This window comes from Taudactylus pleione, unplaced genomic scaffold (assembly GCF_031769625.1).
Source record: "Taudactylus pleione unplaced genomic scaffold, aTauple2 ptg000129l, whole genome shotgun sequence".
NCBI classification, from domain to species: domain Eukaryota; kingdom Metazoa; phylum Chordata; class Amphibia; order Anura; family Myobatrachidae; genus Taudactylus; species Taudactylus pleione.
Genome location: NW_028284531.1, coordinates 4,626,435 through 4,648,221, shown reverse-complemented (window position 1 = coordinate 4,648,221; position 21,787 = coordinate 4,626,435). Strand labels below are relative to the sequence as shown.

The 21,787-nt window shown below is 43.7% G+C and overlaps 1 protein-coding gene across 1 annotated transcript; it reads left to right on the top strand.

Moving 5' to 3' along the window:
- Positions 1-3,322: 3,322 nt before the first annotated feature.
- Positions 3,323-21,520, top strand: LOC148523594 (DNA polymerase epsilon subunit 3-like). The gene is made up of 3 exons (XM_088472971.1): positions 3,323-3,399; positions 20,522-20,640; positions 21,182-21,520. The coding sequence occupies exons 2-3, from the start codon at positions 20,538-20,540 to the stop codon at positions 21,301-21,303; spliced, it is 225 nt and encodes a 74-aa protein (XP_088329097.1). The 5' UTR covers positions 3,323-3,399; positions 20,522-20,537; the 3' UTR covers positions 21,304-21,520.
- The last annotated feature ends 267 nt before the right edge of the window (positions 21,521-21,787 follow it).

Below are 21,787 nucleotides of genomic sequence, written 5' to 3'. Positions count from 1 at the left end.
ATGGAAGCACGCAACAGTGCATACACACTATATATGTAAGTGGATGATTTGTCATTTTGATTCGCCTCATCATCCAATATATCCAGCTTTGGTCAACATTTGATACAGCTTAACCAGTTCATAGATTTATTCGATCAGGTAAAACAATAAGTGTCGAATGACACAGGGATGTCACAGGCACTGGTGGTGATGCCCTGTACTATAACGGTGGTGGTATGGTATATTTGCACTCCAACTTTGTGGCTCTGGGCGTCTCTATACTGTGGGGACTCCTGAGTCAGTTAGTCCTTATGGAAGGGGTTGCAGAAGCATGCAGACGCTGCACATGCGCAGTAGTGAATGTCAGAGGTAAAGCCTGTGTGACTGAGCTCTGGCAGGTCCTAGTGACTGCCGGCTCAGCCCTACCTGTCAGAAGCTGGAGGAAGGCAGTGCAGGAGCGCACATCTTCCAACATTCAATGCTTAACCTATAGGGCTGCATACAAAGATCCACAATGTCCTAGGTGAGATCAGGCTGCTAGTTGCAGTGCAGTTAATGGTGTTTCTACGCCGTTGCAACAGCAACTCCACCACCTCCCTCCCCCCCCACACACACACTTAGTAGAATTGACCCCCTTGTGGCACAGTGGTCAAGTTACTTCCTGGCATGGTTAAACCTGAATTTTAAATTGGCAATGTTTTTCATAACAAAATATGAGGGAATTTGCTATTTAAATTTTGGACTTACACATGCTGGGATGCATTGGCTTAAACCCTACACACTAAGGAACCATCATTTTGCCTACATAGCAGCATACAAAAACCCTGCTTGAGGATCCAAAGATTTAAAATATTGATTCATTGGTCCATAAGATCTTCTTCCAGTAATGAGTAGTGCTCTGGCCGTGCCAAGGCAAGTCTCTCTTTCATTGCTGCAGAGCAGCTGTAAATTCTTAACACATTAATTGTTCCCTGAAAAATACTTTTTTTTATAATTCTCTGAAATAAACATTAATTACCAATTTTTGCTAAGCTAACTTTTTTTTTTTAACAGTTTACCACTTACCTTTGTATTAGTTTAGGTTAATATTCACTAATTGCTTACATTTCAGTAAAAACTGGAGAATTGGGGGTGCTCTTAACAGTTTACCACTTACCTTTGTATTAGTTTAGGTTAATATTCACTAATTACTTACATTTCAGTAAAAACTGGAGAATTGGGGATGTTCTAAAACAAATAACAAATGATGACGATGATCACTTGCACTTGGTACTTGTTTGTTGCTCGGACATAGGGCCTGACTCAGCAAGGATTGCAATTCTGCTTATATGCATGCCATGCAGTTGCTAATATTAGCGGTGATATGTAAATGTTTGCATTTGCAAAGGGATCTCAGCCTAACATGAGGACGCCCACTTCCCCTTACTCATATCCGTATACTTTGCCAACATAGCAAAACAATCAGTAACATCGAGTAATGGTTTTAGCATTACCTAATAGCAAAACCGTGGCTTGGCATGCATGCTGGGATATGTAGTTCCACAACAACTGGAGGGCCCCATGTTGAGCACCCCTGCCTTATAGCTTCTAGTTATAACTAATATGTGGCACATAAGTAAAGATGGACATAATTTGTAAAGATTACAGAAACAACATGGCTCTGCTGGGTCTTGCAATTTAGGGCCGTATTCAATTAGAGGAGAAAAGCCGTAATCGGCGAAAAAGTTTTGCTTATTGCCGCTTTTCTCCTAGTCGGAACTTATCTCCAAATATAATTCCAGACGAAATTCGCCTACGCGGAAACTCAATGCAATGTAATAAGCGAAAAAGATTCGCCTATGAATAGCAGGCGAAAAGAAGCGCAAATTCTTTATTTTGGGGTACAAATGTGGGGAAACGACCCAGAACCCTTGGCACAGTCCCCCAAAGAATCTTGAAAAAAACCCCTAAAAAGTGGGGGTACAAGGATAAAAACTAGCGAAATAGACTTCTTGGGGGTCTGCAAGGATGGGTCAGGTTTTCTGGGATTGCAGGTGTATGTAGCAGGTGCGTTTTTGACATTTTTTAATAGTTCACTATAGAAACATTTAAATATTCTAGCACCCATTTTCAAGTATCCCAAATTTGACAGGACTACTTATCTTCTATAAAAAATACAGCTTTATGCCATTCTTCACCACTTTTGCATAGACGCTAATAAGAAGCAATTTAAACTGCTTAAGTACCCCAAACACTTTTATTAGGGCTATTCGTACACATCTACATTGATTCTCTATGTTAGTGATCTTTTTTTGGGGGTACAGACTGACTTCCCCACTGCTAACAGAACTTTCCGCCTGTTCCTTATTCGCGCTTGCCGTTTTTGTGTGGTTTCGAATTGAATAGGGCGAAAAGTGGGAACGCACACGGAAAGTTTTTGCCTCCGAAACAGGCGAAAAGTCTGACAGGCGAAACCTTTCCGACTTTTCGCCTCTAATTGAATTACGGACCTTAGTTGTTTTTAATTATCTCTGTGTGGTTTTCTATTTTCTGCAATACCAAATCCTTGTACAATGTACCATGTTTTCTGATGTCTGTAAAGCAACTTTGAGTCCTATGGAAGAATAGCGATATATAAATAAAATTATTATTAATTATTATTATAGATCAGTGGTTCTCAACTCCAGTCCTCAAGTACCCCGAGCAGGGCATGTCTTCTGGATTTAATCTGAAGCTATTTGGCTGGGTCAGTAATTATCCCACCTGTTTCCACTTATAGAAAACCTGAAAATATGACATGTTGGGTGTACTTCAGGACTGGGGTTGAGTACTAGGGATGGACATCGACGGTCAATGTTTGCCGATCATCATTATTTTTCTTGTGATGGCAGTATTTTTACCATTCGATGGAGGCATTTCCAATGTTTGCCGCCATCGAATGGTAATGGTTCGATGTTGTTGTGATGGGTTTGTTTTTTTTTATGCTGAGAGCTGCACAGTACCTGCCTGTAGCTCTCAGCATCGAGCCTCTTGCCCAGCCACCAGTGCCATCCTGCCCCCAGTTTCGTTCCCTGCCAGCCCTGAAATAAGGCTGTTGCGCATGTGCAAGAAGGATCTTTTGCGCATGCGAACATCAAATTAATAGTTTTTTTTAATCTAATACTTTTGATGCGATGGTTACTTACCATCGCATCAAAAGTTTTGATGGTGGAAGCCCAGACATCTTTTGATGGTGGGCTTCCGATGGCCATCCCTATTGAGAACCACTGCTATAGATAATGGAGTCAACTGTGCAATGTAATCAACCTCCTTATGGTCAGTGAGGATTAATCCACTCATTCCACTGTTAATGTCTAGGCTTGCCCAGCCAGCCTCATATGATGTGAGCCTCAATTCACTTCACCAGTTTTACAGCTACCAGTGCCTGAGTCCCTGGTAATGGTAAGTCAGTTATATAATTCTCTGTCTTAACAGAACGGTTACAGTACTATTGTTTATTAGCTCTGCTGTGAAAAGTTTGAGCTTGCAGAGGAATTATTCTGTAAATTTTTAGTTGCTGACTTGTGTTGAATTCATCTTTGAATAATTCCTATGTTGTATTATGATTATAAAGTAACATACCGATTCTGTGGTTTCATTGCTTTGTTTCCAGCACAGATTTTTTGCAAATTGCAGTTTTTATCATTTTAATTTGGTGTGTGGGTTTTTTTCTTTTTATGGTTAGTTTAGCAATGCTTAACATTGTGATGGCCATATATAAAAAGTGATAATAAGGTAATGAATTAGGGGTCTAATTCCACTATTATTATGTATCCATCTCTATTATATTCCCGCTATGTACCAAGGGGGACTCAGTGGGACAGCGGTTGTGGTAACCGCTGTCCCTGAGAGTTATATCCCCAGCGAAGTGAAAGACTTCTCTGGAGGAAGCTGACGCTGCGCATGTGTACATTGTCAGCTTACGGAGCTCAGAGGTGTGGGGCTTTTGTTGACCAATGCTATTTAATCCTTGCACAACTACAGCTACTTATTCAAAATGACAAAATCTGGTGCCTGTGCCCGCTTTACCACCCTATTTATACCCAAAACCTTGTTGGTCAAGGCAAATTGCAAGTGAGCCATATGTAAGTGACCACCCTCTGTTGGTTCCAAGTGTGAAATTTGTTGACCGAGGGTACTTAACCCTTGCACAACTGCAGCTTCTTATTCAAAATTACATCTGGTGCCTGTGCCCGTTTTATTGCCCTATTTCATGCCCAAAACCTATTTTGTGCCAGGTAAAATACTATTGAAATTTGTGTAAGGGACACAATGTTTTGTTTACACAATGTTGACTTACTGCTCTAACTTTATTTAATTGTTTTCACATAACATGTTCTGAATAAGAAGCTGGAAGATGAATAAAAAGGGAATAAGAAGCTGGCCGAATAAGAGGCTAACTTCAGCCTCATACTTTATTATTATTAATATTATTATTATCCTTTATTTATATGGTGCCACAAAGGTTTCACAGCGCCTTACACAGTACATAAATGAGCACACAAGAAAAACAATTAATAGTAATACAAAACAATGCAGGACAAGGGCATGGTTATAAACATAGCTGCATAACATAAGCAGCAGGACATGAGCAACCAAGTGTTAGGTGCTGTTGTGGGAGTTAGGAGTAAATGATACTATACTTAGGGGGGAGGAGAAGCACGTGAGGGAAGAGGGCCCTGCTCGTGAGAGCTTACATCCTAAAGGGGAAGGGCAGACAGACAGGGGCGACACAGATGGGGTAGATAGTGAGGAAGGAGCATGGAGCAGTGGGTTAGGATATGTGCTGCGGAATGTGTGTGTTTAAGATGACCTGATGTTATGTCAAAATTAAGTCCTTCATCTACAGTCAGGTGCATAAATATTAGGACATTGACAGAATTTTCATATTTTGGCATCTATTCACCACCACAATGGCTTTGAAATGAAACAAACAAGATGTGCTTTAACTGCAGACTTTCAGATTTAATTTGAGGGTAATTACATCCAAATCAGGTGAACGGTGTAGGAATGACAACGGTTTCTATATGTGCCTCCCACTTTTTAAGGAGCCAAAAGTAATGGGACAAACTAAACAATCCTAAATCTGACTTTCACTTTTTAATACTTTGTTGCAAATCCTTTGCAGGCAATTACAGCCTGAAGTCTGGAACAAATAGACATCACCAGACGCTGGGTTTCATCCCTGGTGATGCTCTGCCAGGCCTCTACTGCAAATGTCTTCAATTCCTGCTTGTTCTTGGGGCATTTTCCCTTCAGTTTTGTCTTCATCAAGTGAAATGCATGCTCAATCGGATTCAGTTCAGGGGATTGACTTGGCCATTGTACAGCATTCCACTTTGTAGCCTTAAAAAACTCTTTGGTTGCTTAGAGATACACCTGACTGTATCTCTATGACAGAAAATAGATTGTTTATGTGTTATTTACATGAGAGATGTACAAAATAAAGTTGTAGCACTTTAATGATTGTGTGTTACATTTTAGCATCTATATACAGCCTGATAAAAATGCAGCTATTATGGGACTGTCCCGCAATCCTAATACAGTAGTGACTACTTTAGTCCCAGCTGCTATGTGCTATGCCATGCTCCTGTTAGTGGGTACATCTCACATGCTAGACCCACTCAGAATTGGGTGCAGCCATACATGATGTGGTCCCACAGGATGTTGCAGTACTCGGGCCCAGAATTTCTCTTGGCAGCCCTGGAGGTGACAGGCAGAACCAGGAGGACATAGTGGTGGGGTAACAAGGCCATGGAGGGAGGGAGGTGGTTGAGAGTGGAGGGCCAGGAAAGGTGAGGGAAAGAAGCAGAGGGTTGGAAAGCAAACTGATGAGAGAAAAAAGGGGGAACAACAAGTGGAGGAGACAAGAGGGGGAGGATGGGGGTGGATAAAGTAGAGGATTATGTGGACATAGAATATGGGGGATGTTTGAAGTAAGGGTGTTCATGCTGTGGACAAGGTAATAAGTGAGATGAAAACTGGAGTGGAGGCTGTGAGATATAGAGACAGTGTGGATTAAAGTTGTTAAATGTTCAAAAATACATGTAAAAGAACAGTGCTGCTAATGTATGAGTGCAGCTCCAAAAGTGATATATAAAGAGAGGTGTGTGAGTAGTGGGTGCAGGAATTAGTTATTAAACAAATGATTAAAGTGGATAGATGGGACACAATTGGAAAAGGCAATAAAAATTGAATTTATGTAGTACGAGGACAAAATTATAATATACCTGAGCTGATCCAGTCCGAAGTGTTATGATCAACAAAGATCAATCAACAAGAGCAGTACGCAGATATGGAAGTATTTGCAGTGTCCAAGCAGTGAGTGCAGTAAGTAGTTGCCTGGATATGCATACAGCAGAAGATGTTGATTTTGTTAATTCACATAAGTAAGTTGCTTGTTGTCGTTCAGAAAGTGTTCTGGTTTTGAGTTTCTTTTCCCTTAGTTTTCCTCCAGTTTAACTCCAGCGCAACTCCGACTTAGTTATCAAATTGTAATTACACTTATAATCTGAACACTTTGAATCTTAACACGGACTATTGCAGCCACCGGCTATGCAGCTTGAGTGAGCTCTAGTATCTAAAGTTACAAACATGTGTCTCTGTGCTCACTGATTGGGACAACACCCCGAAAGCTCAAACACATACTAAATTGGGATGCAATAAAGTCTAATATAAACAATTTGTGAGAAGGGGGGAGGCCAACACAGATTCACAATACATTCCTAACTTCCTTTATAGAAATTGCTCTTAGTATAGCAGTAGTGGTAATTTACTGAGTATAAATTTTCAAAACTGTGCTGAGGCAATCAATAATCTCCTGCATTGTGCTATTAGTACGGCCATGACCAAAGAGTGCGGCTGTTGGTGCTGCGCTTAGTCGGCAAACAGCTGCGTGCCCGGCACTTTTATCGGATTTCTCCTCGCATCCCCAGTGGGGTGCGAGAAGAAATCCTTTAGCCGCCCAAACATTGCGATGTATTGAATATTTGCAGGAGCTCCCTCCTATGGCTATTCAACATTGCACTGAATTGAATTTGGCACGATGTTTGCTGCTTCAGTGTTTTAGACCTTTTTTTGGATATTGCTATGGTATACTGAAGTAAAATTACAAGCATTTCATAAGTGTCAAAGGCTTTTATTGACAATTACATTAAGTTAATGCAAAGAGTCAATATTTGCAGTGTTGACCCCTTCTTATTCAAGACGTCTGCAATTCGCCCTGGCATGCTGTCAATCAACTTCAGGGCCACATACTGACTGATGGCCGCCCACTCCTGCCTAATCAATGCTTGTAGTTTGTCAGAATTTGTGGGTTTTTATTTGTCCACCCGCCTCTTGATGATTGACCACAAGTTCTCAATGGGATTAAGGTCTAGGGAGTTTCCTCAGTGTCCAGAGTGCGCAGTTCTGTGTCCAGCTGCTTGTGTCAACCGCACTTCATGCGTCCAGCTGCTTGTGTCACGCCGTCGGCACAGGCCGCACTCCAATGTCCAAGTGATGGTGTCAACCCGGCGGCATAGGCCGCAATCCAGCATCCAAAGTACGCAATCCAGTGTACCTCCGACTGTGTCAGCCCAGCGGCACAGGTCCTTCTTCAGGCCACCACAGCCTGCCAAGGCTGCTACACGGCCCAAAGGCCGCATCTTGTTCATACGGCTCACAGGTCACCGCCTGCCAAGGCTGTTACACAGCACAAAGGTGGCATCTTGTTCTATGGCCTAAAGGCCGCCATCTTACCTCACTACCCACGGGCCCCGACTAGTCAAAGACTTACCAGCCCTCAAGGCTGCTCCACGGCCGCAGCTAGCCAAGAGTTCCAGCCCTCAAAGATGTTGCAGGTAAACAAAAAATAATACCCGTACCCAAACATTATCACCGGCCACTAAACCGAGACTTTTTGTCATATTAGGGTATTCTTCTTTAATTCATAAAGCATGGATCCCTCACAAAATCCTGCTCAAATTCTGGCCGCACAGATTCAGGCACTAACTCAGAAAGTGCAGGAGCTTTCTCATCATGTTGAGGAGACTCGAGGTGCTTCAGCCCCTGCAGTGCTTGAACCTAAGCTTAATCTGCCTGACCGGTTTTCAGGGAATCGGAAGGATTTCTTGAATTTCAAGGAGATTTGCAAACTCTATTTTAAGCTACGGCCCAGGTCCTTGGGCTCGCAGGTCCATCAAGTTGGAATCATAATTTCCCTATTACAGGGAGACCCTCAGACTTGGGCCTTTGGTCTTCCCTCCACTAGTACGGCATTACTGTCACCGCCAGGATTTCTCGGCATGGTGGTCACCGGGTATTACCCGTGAGGTCATTGTGGCGAGGGGTCTCTGGCAGCGGTGCTGGTGTTTGGCGAGGGGCATTGGCTGCGTGTGGTTCTGTGCGGGGACATTGTCACTGAGGCCTGGTGGTGTTTCCATTCCGTTTGGCATGGGTGCCGCCATCTTGCCTCAGGTCATGTGATTCAAGCTGTCCAATCCTGGTGGGTCATCTGCTCTTTCCAGCCAGTCACAGCGCGGCACCTGGTATTTAGGAAGGTCCAGAGCCTTCATTCATTGCCAGTGCAACGTTTCTCAGCTGCGGCTGAGAGAGAGTACCTGTACCTTAACTGTCTGCCTGGAAGCCTGTTACCTTACCTGCTCCAAACCTGCTGGACTCACCCTGCACCCTCAATTTACCTTTCCCCTGCCTGAGTACCTGAACCTGCTGTTTCCCTGCACCTTACCTCACACTCTAACTCCCAGCTGGACTTCATTACCTCTGCCTGCACTTTGTTACAGCTCACCAAACCTGCATACTGGACATTTCCTGCCTGTCACTATCTGGTGATTCTCCCATTTGCTTCACAACAGTTATCAAGTGCACTTTAGTGCTAAACCTGGACTTTTTCTTTTGCCATTCCCATGTCTGCTAAATCACCTATTAAAAACTCCACCTTTTTATTTAAATCTGCTTCTGTGTCTGCTCCTGTCACCACCCCAGGTCCACAACAAACCCAGACCTTCACAATTACATATTGTGGACTCTTTTTTCACCGCATTGGGTCTACTTAATGATGACCCTGATAAAGTGGCTATGGCGGAGGCTAGTCTCAAGTCCTTGAAACAGGAGAACAGAGCAGCCGAGGACTATTTTACGGAATTCCGGAAATGGGCCGTTGATGTGGGTTGGAATGACCCGGCCTTACAAAGCTATTTTCGTTTGGGACTGTCCAATCAAATAAAAGATATCCTAGTCCAACATCCTTCTTCGGATTTCTTAGATGACCTCATGAGTTTGGCCATTCGTATTGAACAGTGATTCCGGGAGCGCAGAGTATAAAAGTATCTGCCTTCTCTGCCTCCGCAATCTCCGGTATGGATGGCTTCATCTGAGCCTGAAGAACCAATGCAACTGGGAGATTTTCATCTTCCGGCCGAAGAGAAATGTAGAAGACGTTCATTAGGTCTTTGCCTCTACTGTGGTGGTAAAGGACATTTGGTCCAACTTTGCCCGGTAAAGTCGGGAAAAGGCAAGCTCTAGATGAACTAGGAGAGGTACATCGAGGCCTTGCATCCATCTCCCCTGAAAATTCTGTCCTTATCACCACAGTGATTCATTTGGCCAATTCTCAAATTTCCGTCCCTAAAATTCGTGGATAGCAGTGCTGCAGATAATTTTATGGACCTTTCTTTTTTCAGAACGTTGGGCCTGAATGCTGAGTCCTTATCCAGTCATGTGTCAGTTATTGGTCTGGATGGCGAAAGTCTTTCTAAAGTTCCGGTTGCCTTTTCGGACTTCTCCATTACAATTAACCAAATGGGGCTCTGCATCTGGAAGAGTTGTCTTTCCTCCTACTCTAATGTCCACTGGCTCCAGTTGTGTTGGGATTACCTTGGCTGAAAAAGCATAACCCAGTGATCCAATGGCAAGTGGGGATCTGCTTGTTTCTCTCAGTGCCCTACTCGCCCCATTATTCTTGCTGCTGCCTTCTCGTCAGAACTTTCATCCATTCCTGCTCCTTATCGTGACCTAGCCGAAGTGTTTTTGAAGAAAAAAGCAGATGTATTTCCACCTCACCGATCATTTGATTGTGCCATTGATCTGTTACCAGGTCCCAGGTTTCCAAAGGGCAGATTGTATGCGTTGTCCATCCCGGAGGATAAAGCCATGCAGGAATATATTCAGGAGGCTCTGGACAAGGGATTAATTTGTCCTTCTAAATCACCAGTAGGAGCAGGTTTTTTCTTTGTCCAGAAGAAGTATGGATCACTCCGATCATGCATTGACTTCCGTGGACTGAATAAGATCACAGTCAAGAATGCGTATCCCTTGCTGCTCATCACTGTTCTCTTTGACCAACTGCGTGAGGCTTCCATTTTTTCAAAGATTGATCTTAGAGGCGCCTATAACCTCATTCGCATCAGAGAAGGAGATGAGTGGAAGATGGTATTTAACACCCATTCTGGACATTTTGAGTATCTAGTTATGCCGTTTGGCCTCTCCAACTCCCCAGCAGTAATGAGGTGTTATGGGATTTTCTGGGAGTCTTTGCAGTGGTTTATTTAGATGATATCGTCATCTATTACAAGTCCGTGGAGGAACATCGTAGGCATGTGAGGCAGGTCTTGCAAAGATTATTGGATAACAACTTGTTTGCCAAGCTGGAGCAATGAAAGTTTGACGTGGAGGTCTCATTCTTAGGCTACATTATTTCTTTGCAAGGTTTCTCCATGGACCCTGGCAAAGTTAAGGCCATCTTGGATTGGGAGCAACCCATTACGTTGAAGGCCATCCAGCGTTTTTTGGATTTCGCAAATTACTATAGCAGATTCATTAAAGCCTTCTCCTCTGTTGTCTCGCCCATCATAGAATTAACTAAAAAAGGAGTTGATATTGCTAATTGGTCGACTACTGCCATTCAAGCCTTCAAAGCACTTAAAATAGCTTTGTGTCCGCTAATGTTCTTTGGCATCCCTACCCAGAATTGCCATTTGTCATTGAGGTGGACGCGTCTGAGATTGGAGTGGGCCTATCCTCTCTCAGAAGGATGGCAAGTTTTATCCGTATGCATATTTTTCCCGGAAATTAGACTCCGCTGAGAGGAACTATGATGTTGGCAACCGGGAGCTTCTTGCCATTAAATGGGCATTTGAGGACAGGAGGCACTGGTTAGAGGGGGCTAATCATATGGTGACGGGTCTCACGGACCATAAAAATCTGGCCTACATCAAAATGGACAAGAAAATTTTGGGTCCATAGCCAGGAAACTCCCTAGACCTTAATCCCATTGAGAACTTGTGGTCAATCCTGAAGAGGCGGGTGGACAAACAAAAACCCACAAATTCTGACAAACTCCAAGCATTGATTAGGCAAGAATGGGCGGCCATCAGTCAGTATGTGGCCCTGAAGTTGATTGACAGCATGCCAGGGCGAATTGCAAAGGTCTTGAAAAAGAAGGGTCAACACTGCAAATATTGACTCTTTGTATAAACTTAATGTAATTGTCAATGAAAGCCTTTGACACTTATGACATGCTTGTAATGCTACTTCAGTATACCATAGTAACATCTGACAAAAAGGTCTAAAAACACCGAAACAGCAAACTTTGTGAAAACCAATACTTGTGTCATTCTCAAAACTTTTGGCCATGGCTGTACTAGCAACAATACATAACATTATGCAGAAAGTGCTTGATACATATGCCCCTCAGTCATTAGCATCACATGTGGCGCTCCTTAATTTATAAAGAATGAGCAGCTGAAAGCTGTAAGATCTCTGCTGATATTTATTGTGGTAAAATCATGTCAAAGCGCTAAGAATGGACTCAGCAGTACTTTCATGAATATATAATGGATTAACCTGAATGTGGCATCTGTATTTGTTAGAAAACATCTGAATTTCAGCTGTGGGTTGCTGAGATTCCTTAGCTTAAGTACTCCATATGCAGTTTTGTATATATTGAAAACAGTGATTTTGCAGTGAAACGTGAGATATGCATCATCATCCAGATTTATTGAAGCACATTGTCTCATTCTTAGGCTACATTATCTCATTCTTAGGCTCGCTGCTGGCTGGCGCTCGCTCTGAATGTAGGCGTTTTTTTTTTTTTCCAACCGCTCGCAAAGCTTGTGTGAGTGGCCAGGAGACTTTCGCGACCTTCAGGCTTGCGACGAGACCCTGGGGTAGGGTCTAGCTGCTGCAAGCCCGAGTGGACTTTCTGCTCTAATAGAGCAGGAAGTCCACTACTGACATCACTAGTGATGTCAGTAACCCCTCCCAACAAATGCCAGGCGTTCCTAAGGGAACGCCTGCGTTTGTCCGGCCATCCCCCCTACCCGCCCACAAAACGGGGCGAGCTGTCAATCAACATCGACAGCCACCCTGTCTTGTTGCAAGCCCCGTGGTGACTGAACTTCAGTCGCTCAGTGGGGCTCGCGCATGCGCAGGGCATTAACATCGAGCCACTTTCGAGCGCACAGCGCTTGCGAGCGGCTCTGAATCGGGCCCCATGTACCCATCCCTCCATAGGGAGGTGATCGTACCAACCTTTTACCCTGTTTAGAAGCAAAATGGATCAATAGACTTGGTACCATCAGCCCAAATGGACTAAATGAACACTATAGTTTGAGATACATAATCTATTATAGTTATTGATATGATTATGAATTGATTTTTTTTTACTGACATGGCATGTTTTCTGTCTTTTGACTTGCCTTGCTCTTTCTTTATTCTCTTTTTCACCCTATTCTGTCCCTTATCTTTTGTCGAAGCCGGATAATTCGCTGAGACAGAATCTGTTTTAAATTAAATCTGCACGACGCCATTTTGCGAATGGCAACAAGACGCCATTTTGCGACTGGCTGCCCAGCGCCATTTTTGTGAATATCACACATAAGTACATACGGCGATGCTATTATTTAGCGTTGTGCAATTCCCACGCAATAGAAAGATGTTAAAAGTCCTCATTATATAAATACAGACAGTCACTAAAACATATAATATGATCAACCCTGCAAAACACATACCACGGTGTACTCCACAAAACACGTAGTCGCACAACGCTAACTAGCGTCTTTTCTCAATACTCCAATACTTACACACTGCACACTTACATAAAAAGGTTCCCTGGCATTAAGGTTAATATTTAAGGTTTTATTCATTATCAGTAATGTTGTGAAACACATGTTAGTTGATATCTAAGGTTTAGTATATGATAAGCAGACTGTGTTTGGTGTCATTCTAAACCACTGTGTCTTTGCAGATTTCCGGTTTCATCGGTGAGGAGATCGCAACATGTGTCTGCAAATTATGGATCATAGAGAGTTAGACATTAAAATGTATCCTGTAATCCAGCCAGTTTAGATTTGTTATGCAGTGGGAAAATGGACACAAAGAGCTGTTGGAGGCTGGACTGTGACCATACGAATTGACCTATGAACTGTACTGTAACAGAAGAACCAGGAAGAAGAACCAATGGAATCATGCCAACCTGTTCTATTGTATTGCCTATCTCTGTAGGAGTATATATGTAGGCTCTCTGAAACTAGATGCCAGTCATCTTGCTTTGCTGTTGACGGAGGTTTCATCTTCAATGCCGGGATCTGGATCCAGAGCGCATGCGTATGTAATGACTGTATCTTGTGACTGTATAATTTGTTTGCGCTAATTGTAATTTAGATCACAGCGTGTAACTATCTGCTTTTATGTTGAATAAAAACTTTTTGTGCTTTGGAACCACAATCAAAGTCTGAAAGCAATTATTTCTTGTGCGACTCATAACGCTAAATAGCGACAATTTTAGAGTGTATTGATAGGTAGGAATCGATACTTTTCATGTACAGCATATCTTTATTATCTTTTTATTATTTCTTCATATATAGCACAGTTTTTTTAATGACTTTGAGGGAGATGTATCAAGCCTTGGAGAGTGATAAAGTGGAGAGAACTAAAATCCAACTAATCAGCTCCTGTAATTTTTTAAACACAAGTGATAGGAGCTGTTAGGTTGGTACTTTATCTCTCTCCATGGCTTGATATATCTCCTTCTTTATCCTTATAGCTTCCTTTGCCCAGTGCTAGCCCTGCCAACTTTCTTGAGTGACCTCAGCCATAACCCCAGTTCACTCATGAACTGTTATTCAATGCCCCTTACTGGTGGTTATGGAAAATACACACGGTCAGATTTGTCAGATCTGTCAGATGAACGATTGAACGATTTTACCAAAGATTTGAACGATTGAACGATTTCTGACTGCATTAAAATTAATGGAGTCGTCGAAGTCTGACTGCAAACACATCAGATGTCAGATATCGTTATCTGACCATCGGGAACGCGCATCGTTCATCGTCCATCGTTCAGGCATGTCAGATATGTCAGATTTTCTTTCAGATACGAACGATTGAACGATATTTTAAATCGTTATCGTATGCTCCATTACACTCTGCTGGCAATTTATGTTACATAATCGCCACTCTGACTCTACAGATGTGCCAGTGTCTCTTTTTATGATAGGACCTGGTAGCCCTGTTCCCTGGATGATGCTTGGCCACGTCCTCTCCTTTCAGGCCCTGTTCTGAGCTGCGGTTCCTTAGCAACCGTAGTAGAGGGAGTTCACATGGCCCACTAACAGTACATGTTTTGCAGATCTAGAATGTGTACAGGTGTATTCATTACTGACATACATGTTAAAAGATTCAAAGGTAGTGTTAATTATTTCACATGTGATAATTGGGAAATCTTTTAAAACATGCACTGTTGGTGGCAGAGCCATAACTAGGGCTCTGAGCGCCCTGTGCTGGCTACGCCCCCTTTGTGTATGATGTAGCGCATAATCGGACGGGCCGCCGCTACCTGAAGCTGCAGCAGTGCCCAGAGCATATTTCAAGGCGCTCCGGGCAGCTGTAATTATGGCATCCAATGGATGCTACAGGCAGCACTGTCGCAGCGATGGCACCCTGCAGCCAGAAGCAGGGGCCGTGGGGTGGAGACAGTGCCGCCGACAGAGAACTGTGCAATGTGTGGCCCTAGTTACGGCCCTGGTTGGTGGGCCATAAGTACTGGGAATCACTGATCCAGGCAGTTGATGGTAATTGATTGCACTCTTTTCAATCACAGGAAGAAGTTTTTGAGGTAAGTAATAAAATTCAAGATATCTTGGAAACAGTTATAATTATTATTATCCTTTATTTAAATGGTGTCACAAGGGGTCCGCAGCACCTTACAGAAATAGTATGAACAAAGTGACTTACAGTCATACTTGCCGACATTCAGCTCCCTCCTTCCGGGAGGGAGCTGAATGCCTGCATTGTGTGGGGGGTGTGGCCGGGCTATGATGCCGTTTTGGGGGCGGGGCCACACGATCGCTTCATCGTGGCCCCGCCCCCTCTTCACAATGCCGGAAAAAAGGCATTGTGAAGCAGGGGGCGGAGCCACGATGACGCGATTCAGTGCGAATCGCGTCATCGGGCCCCCCGCCAGCGGGGGTTTTTACTATTAGTCTGGGGGGGTAGGCGGCAGCCGGGAGGCTTGCCTGCCTTTCCGGGGGGTCGGGAGCGGCACCCGATATTCGGGAGGCTCCCGACCAAATCGGGAGGGTAGGCAAGCCTGCTTACAGTACAGAACATTGCAGGTCATGGACAAGGTTTATAAGTGTTGCTGCAACATACTACCCAAATTATTAGCAGGGTGTCAGAACCCAAGGGTCTGATGACGTTGTAGGCAGTGAAGAGGAGATGATTGTATAAGTGACGGAAGAAAAACACATGATAGATAGGGCCCTGCTCCTGAGAGCTTACAATCTAAACTTGATTTATAGGTTTTGTCCAGCCTTCATTTAAGAATGAATTTGCATGTGCATTGAAGATAGGTTTTAGATCCTTGCACTCAGAGAAAAAAAAAGTCACAGGAACTTGCCCCTCTCCATGTTTCTTATATTCTTTTTGTGTTTCGTTCCACAATCCAGTCTCTCCTCACCCACACCCCTACCAAATCGAAAATTTATCTCCCTTTCAAATTGCAAATTGATCTCTCTACTTAATTCTATTCTCTGTAGCCTTTGTTACTCCCTTCCCCCTTTCTATTTATTGGTTCATGGTTGGTGTTTTTTTTTCTCCAGCACTCCGGGAGCTGCTTGTTATGAACACAGTCCTTCTCCTCACTGAATGGGTGCCACGGACATATACACAGCGTCTATTCAGAAGGAGAGAGAGGATCTCCCAATGCCCCCCCCCTTCCAAATTCAGCCCACGGGTGGGACGTCAGGACAGTGTCTGAAAAGCGTGACGGATGGAACTTAGTGGGTGCATCGGAGAGCAGAGACACCTGGCGGGTATGATGACTTACGTCCCTCCGCCCCCAGTGCCTGCACATGGAGTGGCGCTTTATTGCTGTGGAACTACAAGTCCCAGCATGCCCTGACTGGCAGAGCCCTGTTGTTCCCCCAAAATCTGCTGTTTGCTAACTGTAGCTATAGAATCCCCACCCCTGCTGCCTGTAAACCCCCTTTGTCTTTATTTTCTTACACATTGTCCCTACTATTGGTCTGATGCATGGATAAAACTCCCCTATATGTCTAGTATTTGCTCGAGCGATTACCATAACCACCTTGGGGGTATATTTATGTAGACACCAGAGGCGGGCTGGGCCGGGGGGCAGGGTGCCACCTGCTTCCCAGGCCGGTACAACTGTGCAGCATTAGGGCCGGCTGGTCCTCTGCCAGCCTGCCTGTCTGGCCGGCTCACATCAGCTGACAGGACTTCTGTGGTATGCTCCGAATAGCGGGCACTTCCGGGTGCCAGAAGGAGCCACCGGGGACAGCTGCAGTGGCAGCCGGGGGGTGCTGGCGGTAGTTGGACTGGTGGCTGCTATATCGCCCCATCCGGAGAAGTGACCTCAGTGCCGGTAAATAACTGTGGCTCTCTTTGGGAGGGGGGAGGAGGAGTAATTGCTGCCCAACACTGCTGCTCACCTCCCACATGACTGCCTCACACCTAACCCCCCTGCTCACTGCACCTAGGGACCTATTTATTCACCACTGCCTTTACCTGTTTATACACAATCGACATATATATATATATATATATATATACACACATGCATATATTATATATATATATATATATGTATACATCTTTATATATATATATATATATATCTAAAAATATATATATACATACTGTGTGTGTGTATATTATATATATATATATATATATTGTGTATATATACTTATCCCCTTGTGGGCTCACTTCGCTCACCACAGAATTAAATTCCCCCTCTATGTCCACGTGGATAGTGGGGAATGACGTTGGACAGCAACTGATGACTTCGGGGTACATCTACGGAGGAGGATCTATCCGCTACTCTTGTCCCATCTGACCCATTGTCTTCCCCACTCTCCTCTCCCACCTTCTGTCAATGTCCCTCCTTTTCCTTGCTCCTCTATTATCCCCTTCTTACCTCCTCCTCTCCCTTCAATCATATCTCTTCCCTGCCACATCTTTCCCCCCCACTACATACCGCCCTCCTCCTTTACACATTTTCTACCTCCCCCTACAAATCCCCTTCCTCCACCACACACATGCTCCCTTCTCCCCACTACACTTTTACCCTTCTCCCCACTACAAATCCACCTCCTCTCCCATACACATCTACCCTCCTGCCCCATACACATCCACTCTTCGCATTCAGCGCCACAAAACTGAACCTAAGGATGGCAAGTCTGTTACTGAGACTCATTTATCACAATCCACATTTTTAATGTAGTTGTGATAAATATTTTATACCCAAATTCACAATGTGTTAATTAATATTTTCATGCAAATTTACTAAAATCTTCTTGCCAGGAGATGGGCTCTGATAAGAGCCTGCCCTGGAATAAAGCTGGAAGCTGTGTGATAGTGTAACGCTATCACACTGCTTTCTGGTTCGGGTCCTCGGCACACACTGTGCATGAGCAGCTCTCAAGGACCAACAGAGAGGGATCCGGGGCACCCCTCTCCAGGAGAATAGGAGCCCATAGGCTTCTATGGGGTAATACCATCTGGATGACAGACGCAAACGTCCGATGCTTTTAGTCTGCATACATGTCCGTGCCGCACAGTGCATAAATTCCAATGGTGCCATTGGGAGTCGCAGAACAAATTCATATGCAGTGAGAGACAATTTCAGGGGTGCTACATGGAGCTAACAGGGGTGGCTGGCCAGATTCTGGTATGGCGCCGCCAGCAACTGTCTATTCGCACTGGCACTGGCGGCCATTTTCTGACTCCTAATTGTCACTTCCACAGGGCTGGTGCAATGTCCAATGGTGCATCTTTTTTCGCACAACAAACGGCTTAGCGCACTAGCGCAACCAGTGGGCGTCTTAGTGGCTGCTGCATTAGCATATAGTACCCTATTCAATTAGTTTCGCCTCTGTGAAAAAGTTCAGCCTATCCAACTTTCTTGCCTACATCGCGTGTTTTGGACGCAAAAACTTATCGTGTACGTCCCCACTTTTTGCCCTATTCAGTTACTAACCAAGCGAAACGGCAAGCGGCGAATGCAGAACAGGCGGAAAATACTGTCAGAATCGGGTAAATCAGCCTGAAGCCCCCCAAAAGATGCACTAATATTGGGGATCAATGTAGATGTGTTCCACTAGCCCTAATAAAACTATTTAGGGTATTGAAGTTTTTTAACATCCTTATTATTGCATTACATTGCATTGACTTTCCGCGTATGCAAAAACGACCTGGAATTGAATACGGCGATACTTTGAAAACAGGCGAAAAATCCAAATCGCTGAAACTTTTCGCCAAATGGCATTTTTTGAATATAATTGAATACGTCCGATAGTCGCAGTCGCGCTGTGCACCTCTAAATCACCATCATCATAATGAAACTTCATAGAGAAAACTGCTCTATGTATCATCTAGATAAATATAATTATAGATAGTAAAAGGTACCACACGCGGAGCATCATATCTGGGGGGTGTTTAAAATGAATATGGAACCCTTGTAGCGTGACACTGGGCCTTACACGAAGGATGATACATTGTAAGTAGCCGGTAAATGCACTTTAATAAACAATCTGATCCTTGTCCCGCTAACATCCGTATGGGCTATATTTGGCTTTATACCTGTTGATACTCGTGTTCCTAGAGATGTTAAAAAGTTGTTATTGGCAACTTCTGCTGCTCGTTTTGCTTTTATGGATACAGAGTTCTCCACCAATGTTTAAAGAAAAGGTTTTCTTTATTTTCTATATGGATTGGTTGGAAACTTCCCTCCAGAAAGAAACACATATTAAACAATTTTTTGCAACATGGGAGAGTTATATTGAGGTTCTCCTGCCTCCACTAAAGAGACTATCTATCACTGTTTCCGGTACACTTTGTGGTACGAGACTCGTATTCTCCTTCAGGACCCACCAATATAGTTTTAAAATACTGGGGTCGTTTGGTCCGGTTCCGGATTTCATCCATATTGTTTTTGGGTTTTTTTGTACTGTAAACAAACGTGATGTTATAATTGACTCTAAACTGTTTTGTTTGCAATTATATACTATAATTGAATCTATTTGTGTCTTTTGATGCTTCAATAAAGAAAGAAGTGGTTAAAAAAAACAACAATCTGATCCTTACGGTTTCTCTTTCACCAGCAGAGGGCGTTAACATTTCAAAGGAAGCGCGCAGTGTAATCTCGCGGACAGCCAGTGTCTTCGTGTTGTACGCTACCTCCTGGTGTATGTTTTGGGGTTTTTCTGTATAGATTCTTTTTTTGTGTGACTGCATCACCATTTTTATATATACAAATATATAAATATATATATATATATAACAGCATCACGGAGGGAAGTTTAGTCGGAGAATGCCCATTTCTCGCGACTAAACATCGTGTTTAAGACGTGAGGGGCAGGAGAACGGGCATTCCCCAGCCTAACAACGCACAGAATTAAACGGAGCTCCTTCCTGCTGCTATTCAATTCACGTTGAATTGAATTGTGCCCATTGTATTTTGGGATGTGTTCTCTGCTTTTCAATGTCTTTATAGCATCAGAGCCTTTTTTTTGTTTTGTTTTGCTTTCATGCTGTACTATGTTATGAGACCGACACTCTGTTGTGCTCAATATTGAGAGTAATTTTATTCTAGCAGGCTACAAAAAAAATAATCGTATCCCCCTCCCCACCCCCACTTGCCATTTTAGTGATCATTCTAGCACCCTGCACCTTGCACAATCCGTGCAGTTCCTCTCTCCTGCCTGAGGTGTTGCTCTCTGCTCTGGTGCCTCTATGTGCACAATTCGTTTTTTGTTTACTAATTATCACCTTTGAGTATGGTTGCGATTATAGAGTATGTAGCCTGTCTTGTTCCCTGACATATACCAAATAGAGTCGTAAAGGCTATGCTATTAAATATGTAAAGTTATAATTTTATTTCTATGTATTGATGATAAAACCCTTCCCAGACTCTGTATTAAGTCATTGACTTGCTGCTGTCTGCCATTCATTATATGGGAACATATAATTTCTGTGCTTTTCAATACTATTATTTCTTTAGTGCTAATAACTTTGCAATGAAGGGGAAGAGGAAGACGCTGAATGAGACTGATGTGTTGGCGACCGTGGAGGAGATGGAGTTTCAGCGGTTCCTGACTCCACTGAAAGAGTCCCTGGAGGGTGAGCGCTCCCGAACCCAAGATACAGTGTTTGACAGCTGTCGCCATAGTTTTACCATTCCTCGCTGTTACGCGATGGACTGCGGTCAGTGAAACCACCAAACCGGACGCAGAATAGGTGGGGCGTGGTATAGGGAAAGTTTGTCTGGAAGACTCTAACTTTCCTGCATATATGATTTTACATCCCTTTTTAGAAGGTCTCTGTGAAAATCTGAAGATAACTTTTCAGAACATCAGAGGTATAGGGGTGCTGAACATGATACCTTAGTGGTTGCTCATGACTCCTGTTCTGCAACATTGAGCAAACTTACCTCAATACAGCTTTAAATATGACCTGCAGTTTTTCAGTACGAAACGCGTGGGGCCTACCAACATTACTTGTGTGGCTCATTGTAGCTGATGTTGGGTAGATGGTCACAGAGCGCCATATGTTAGTAAGGCTGGTGTGGGGTGCCTTTCCCAAGTGGTAACCTCTCCATCTGGTTGCTTTAGTTTAGCGACATGCAGAGACGAATTTTGACTTTTTATTTCCTGTCCCTCAGATTACAGATGGGACCAGAAGGGAAAGAAAGAAGCCACTGAGATGAGGAAGAAAGACAAGGACAAGAAAACAGATGGTGACGACCAGGACAGGAGCCGGGAAGAAGAGGTAGAGGAAGAATAAGAAAAGATGGATGAGGATGAAGCGGTGGAAGAGTAGGAGGAGGTGGAGAACTGAACCAGAGAAAGTGCCTGGCATGCCGGACATTTGGGGCACATATTACTATTTGTTAGCTTGGTGCCACCAGGAAGATGTTTGGGCGACAACCTCTTGCCCGTCAGACCTGATGTCCAGTTAGTCTTTTCCATAGCTGATTAGTGGCCACAGTGGAGAACTGATTCATGACTGGAGAATTTCATAGCTGGAGACGTCCTGTTTGTCTGCAGCAGACTGGTTACGTGAACACAATAGAAGTTTTGCTTTTTTGTTAATAAACAAGGCGTAGATGTTTTTTTCTATTTAAAGCCTCATGGATCTTTTCTTCACATTAATTATTTTAATTACGCAGATGCAGCTAAGTTTTAAGGGGCAATTCTGTCCCGTCTTCCCGACCCCATGATGTGCCCCCGGAACATTGGTAGAGGTACACTGCAGTGATATATATCTT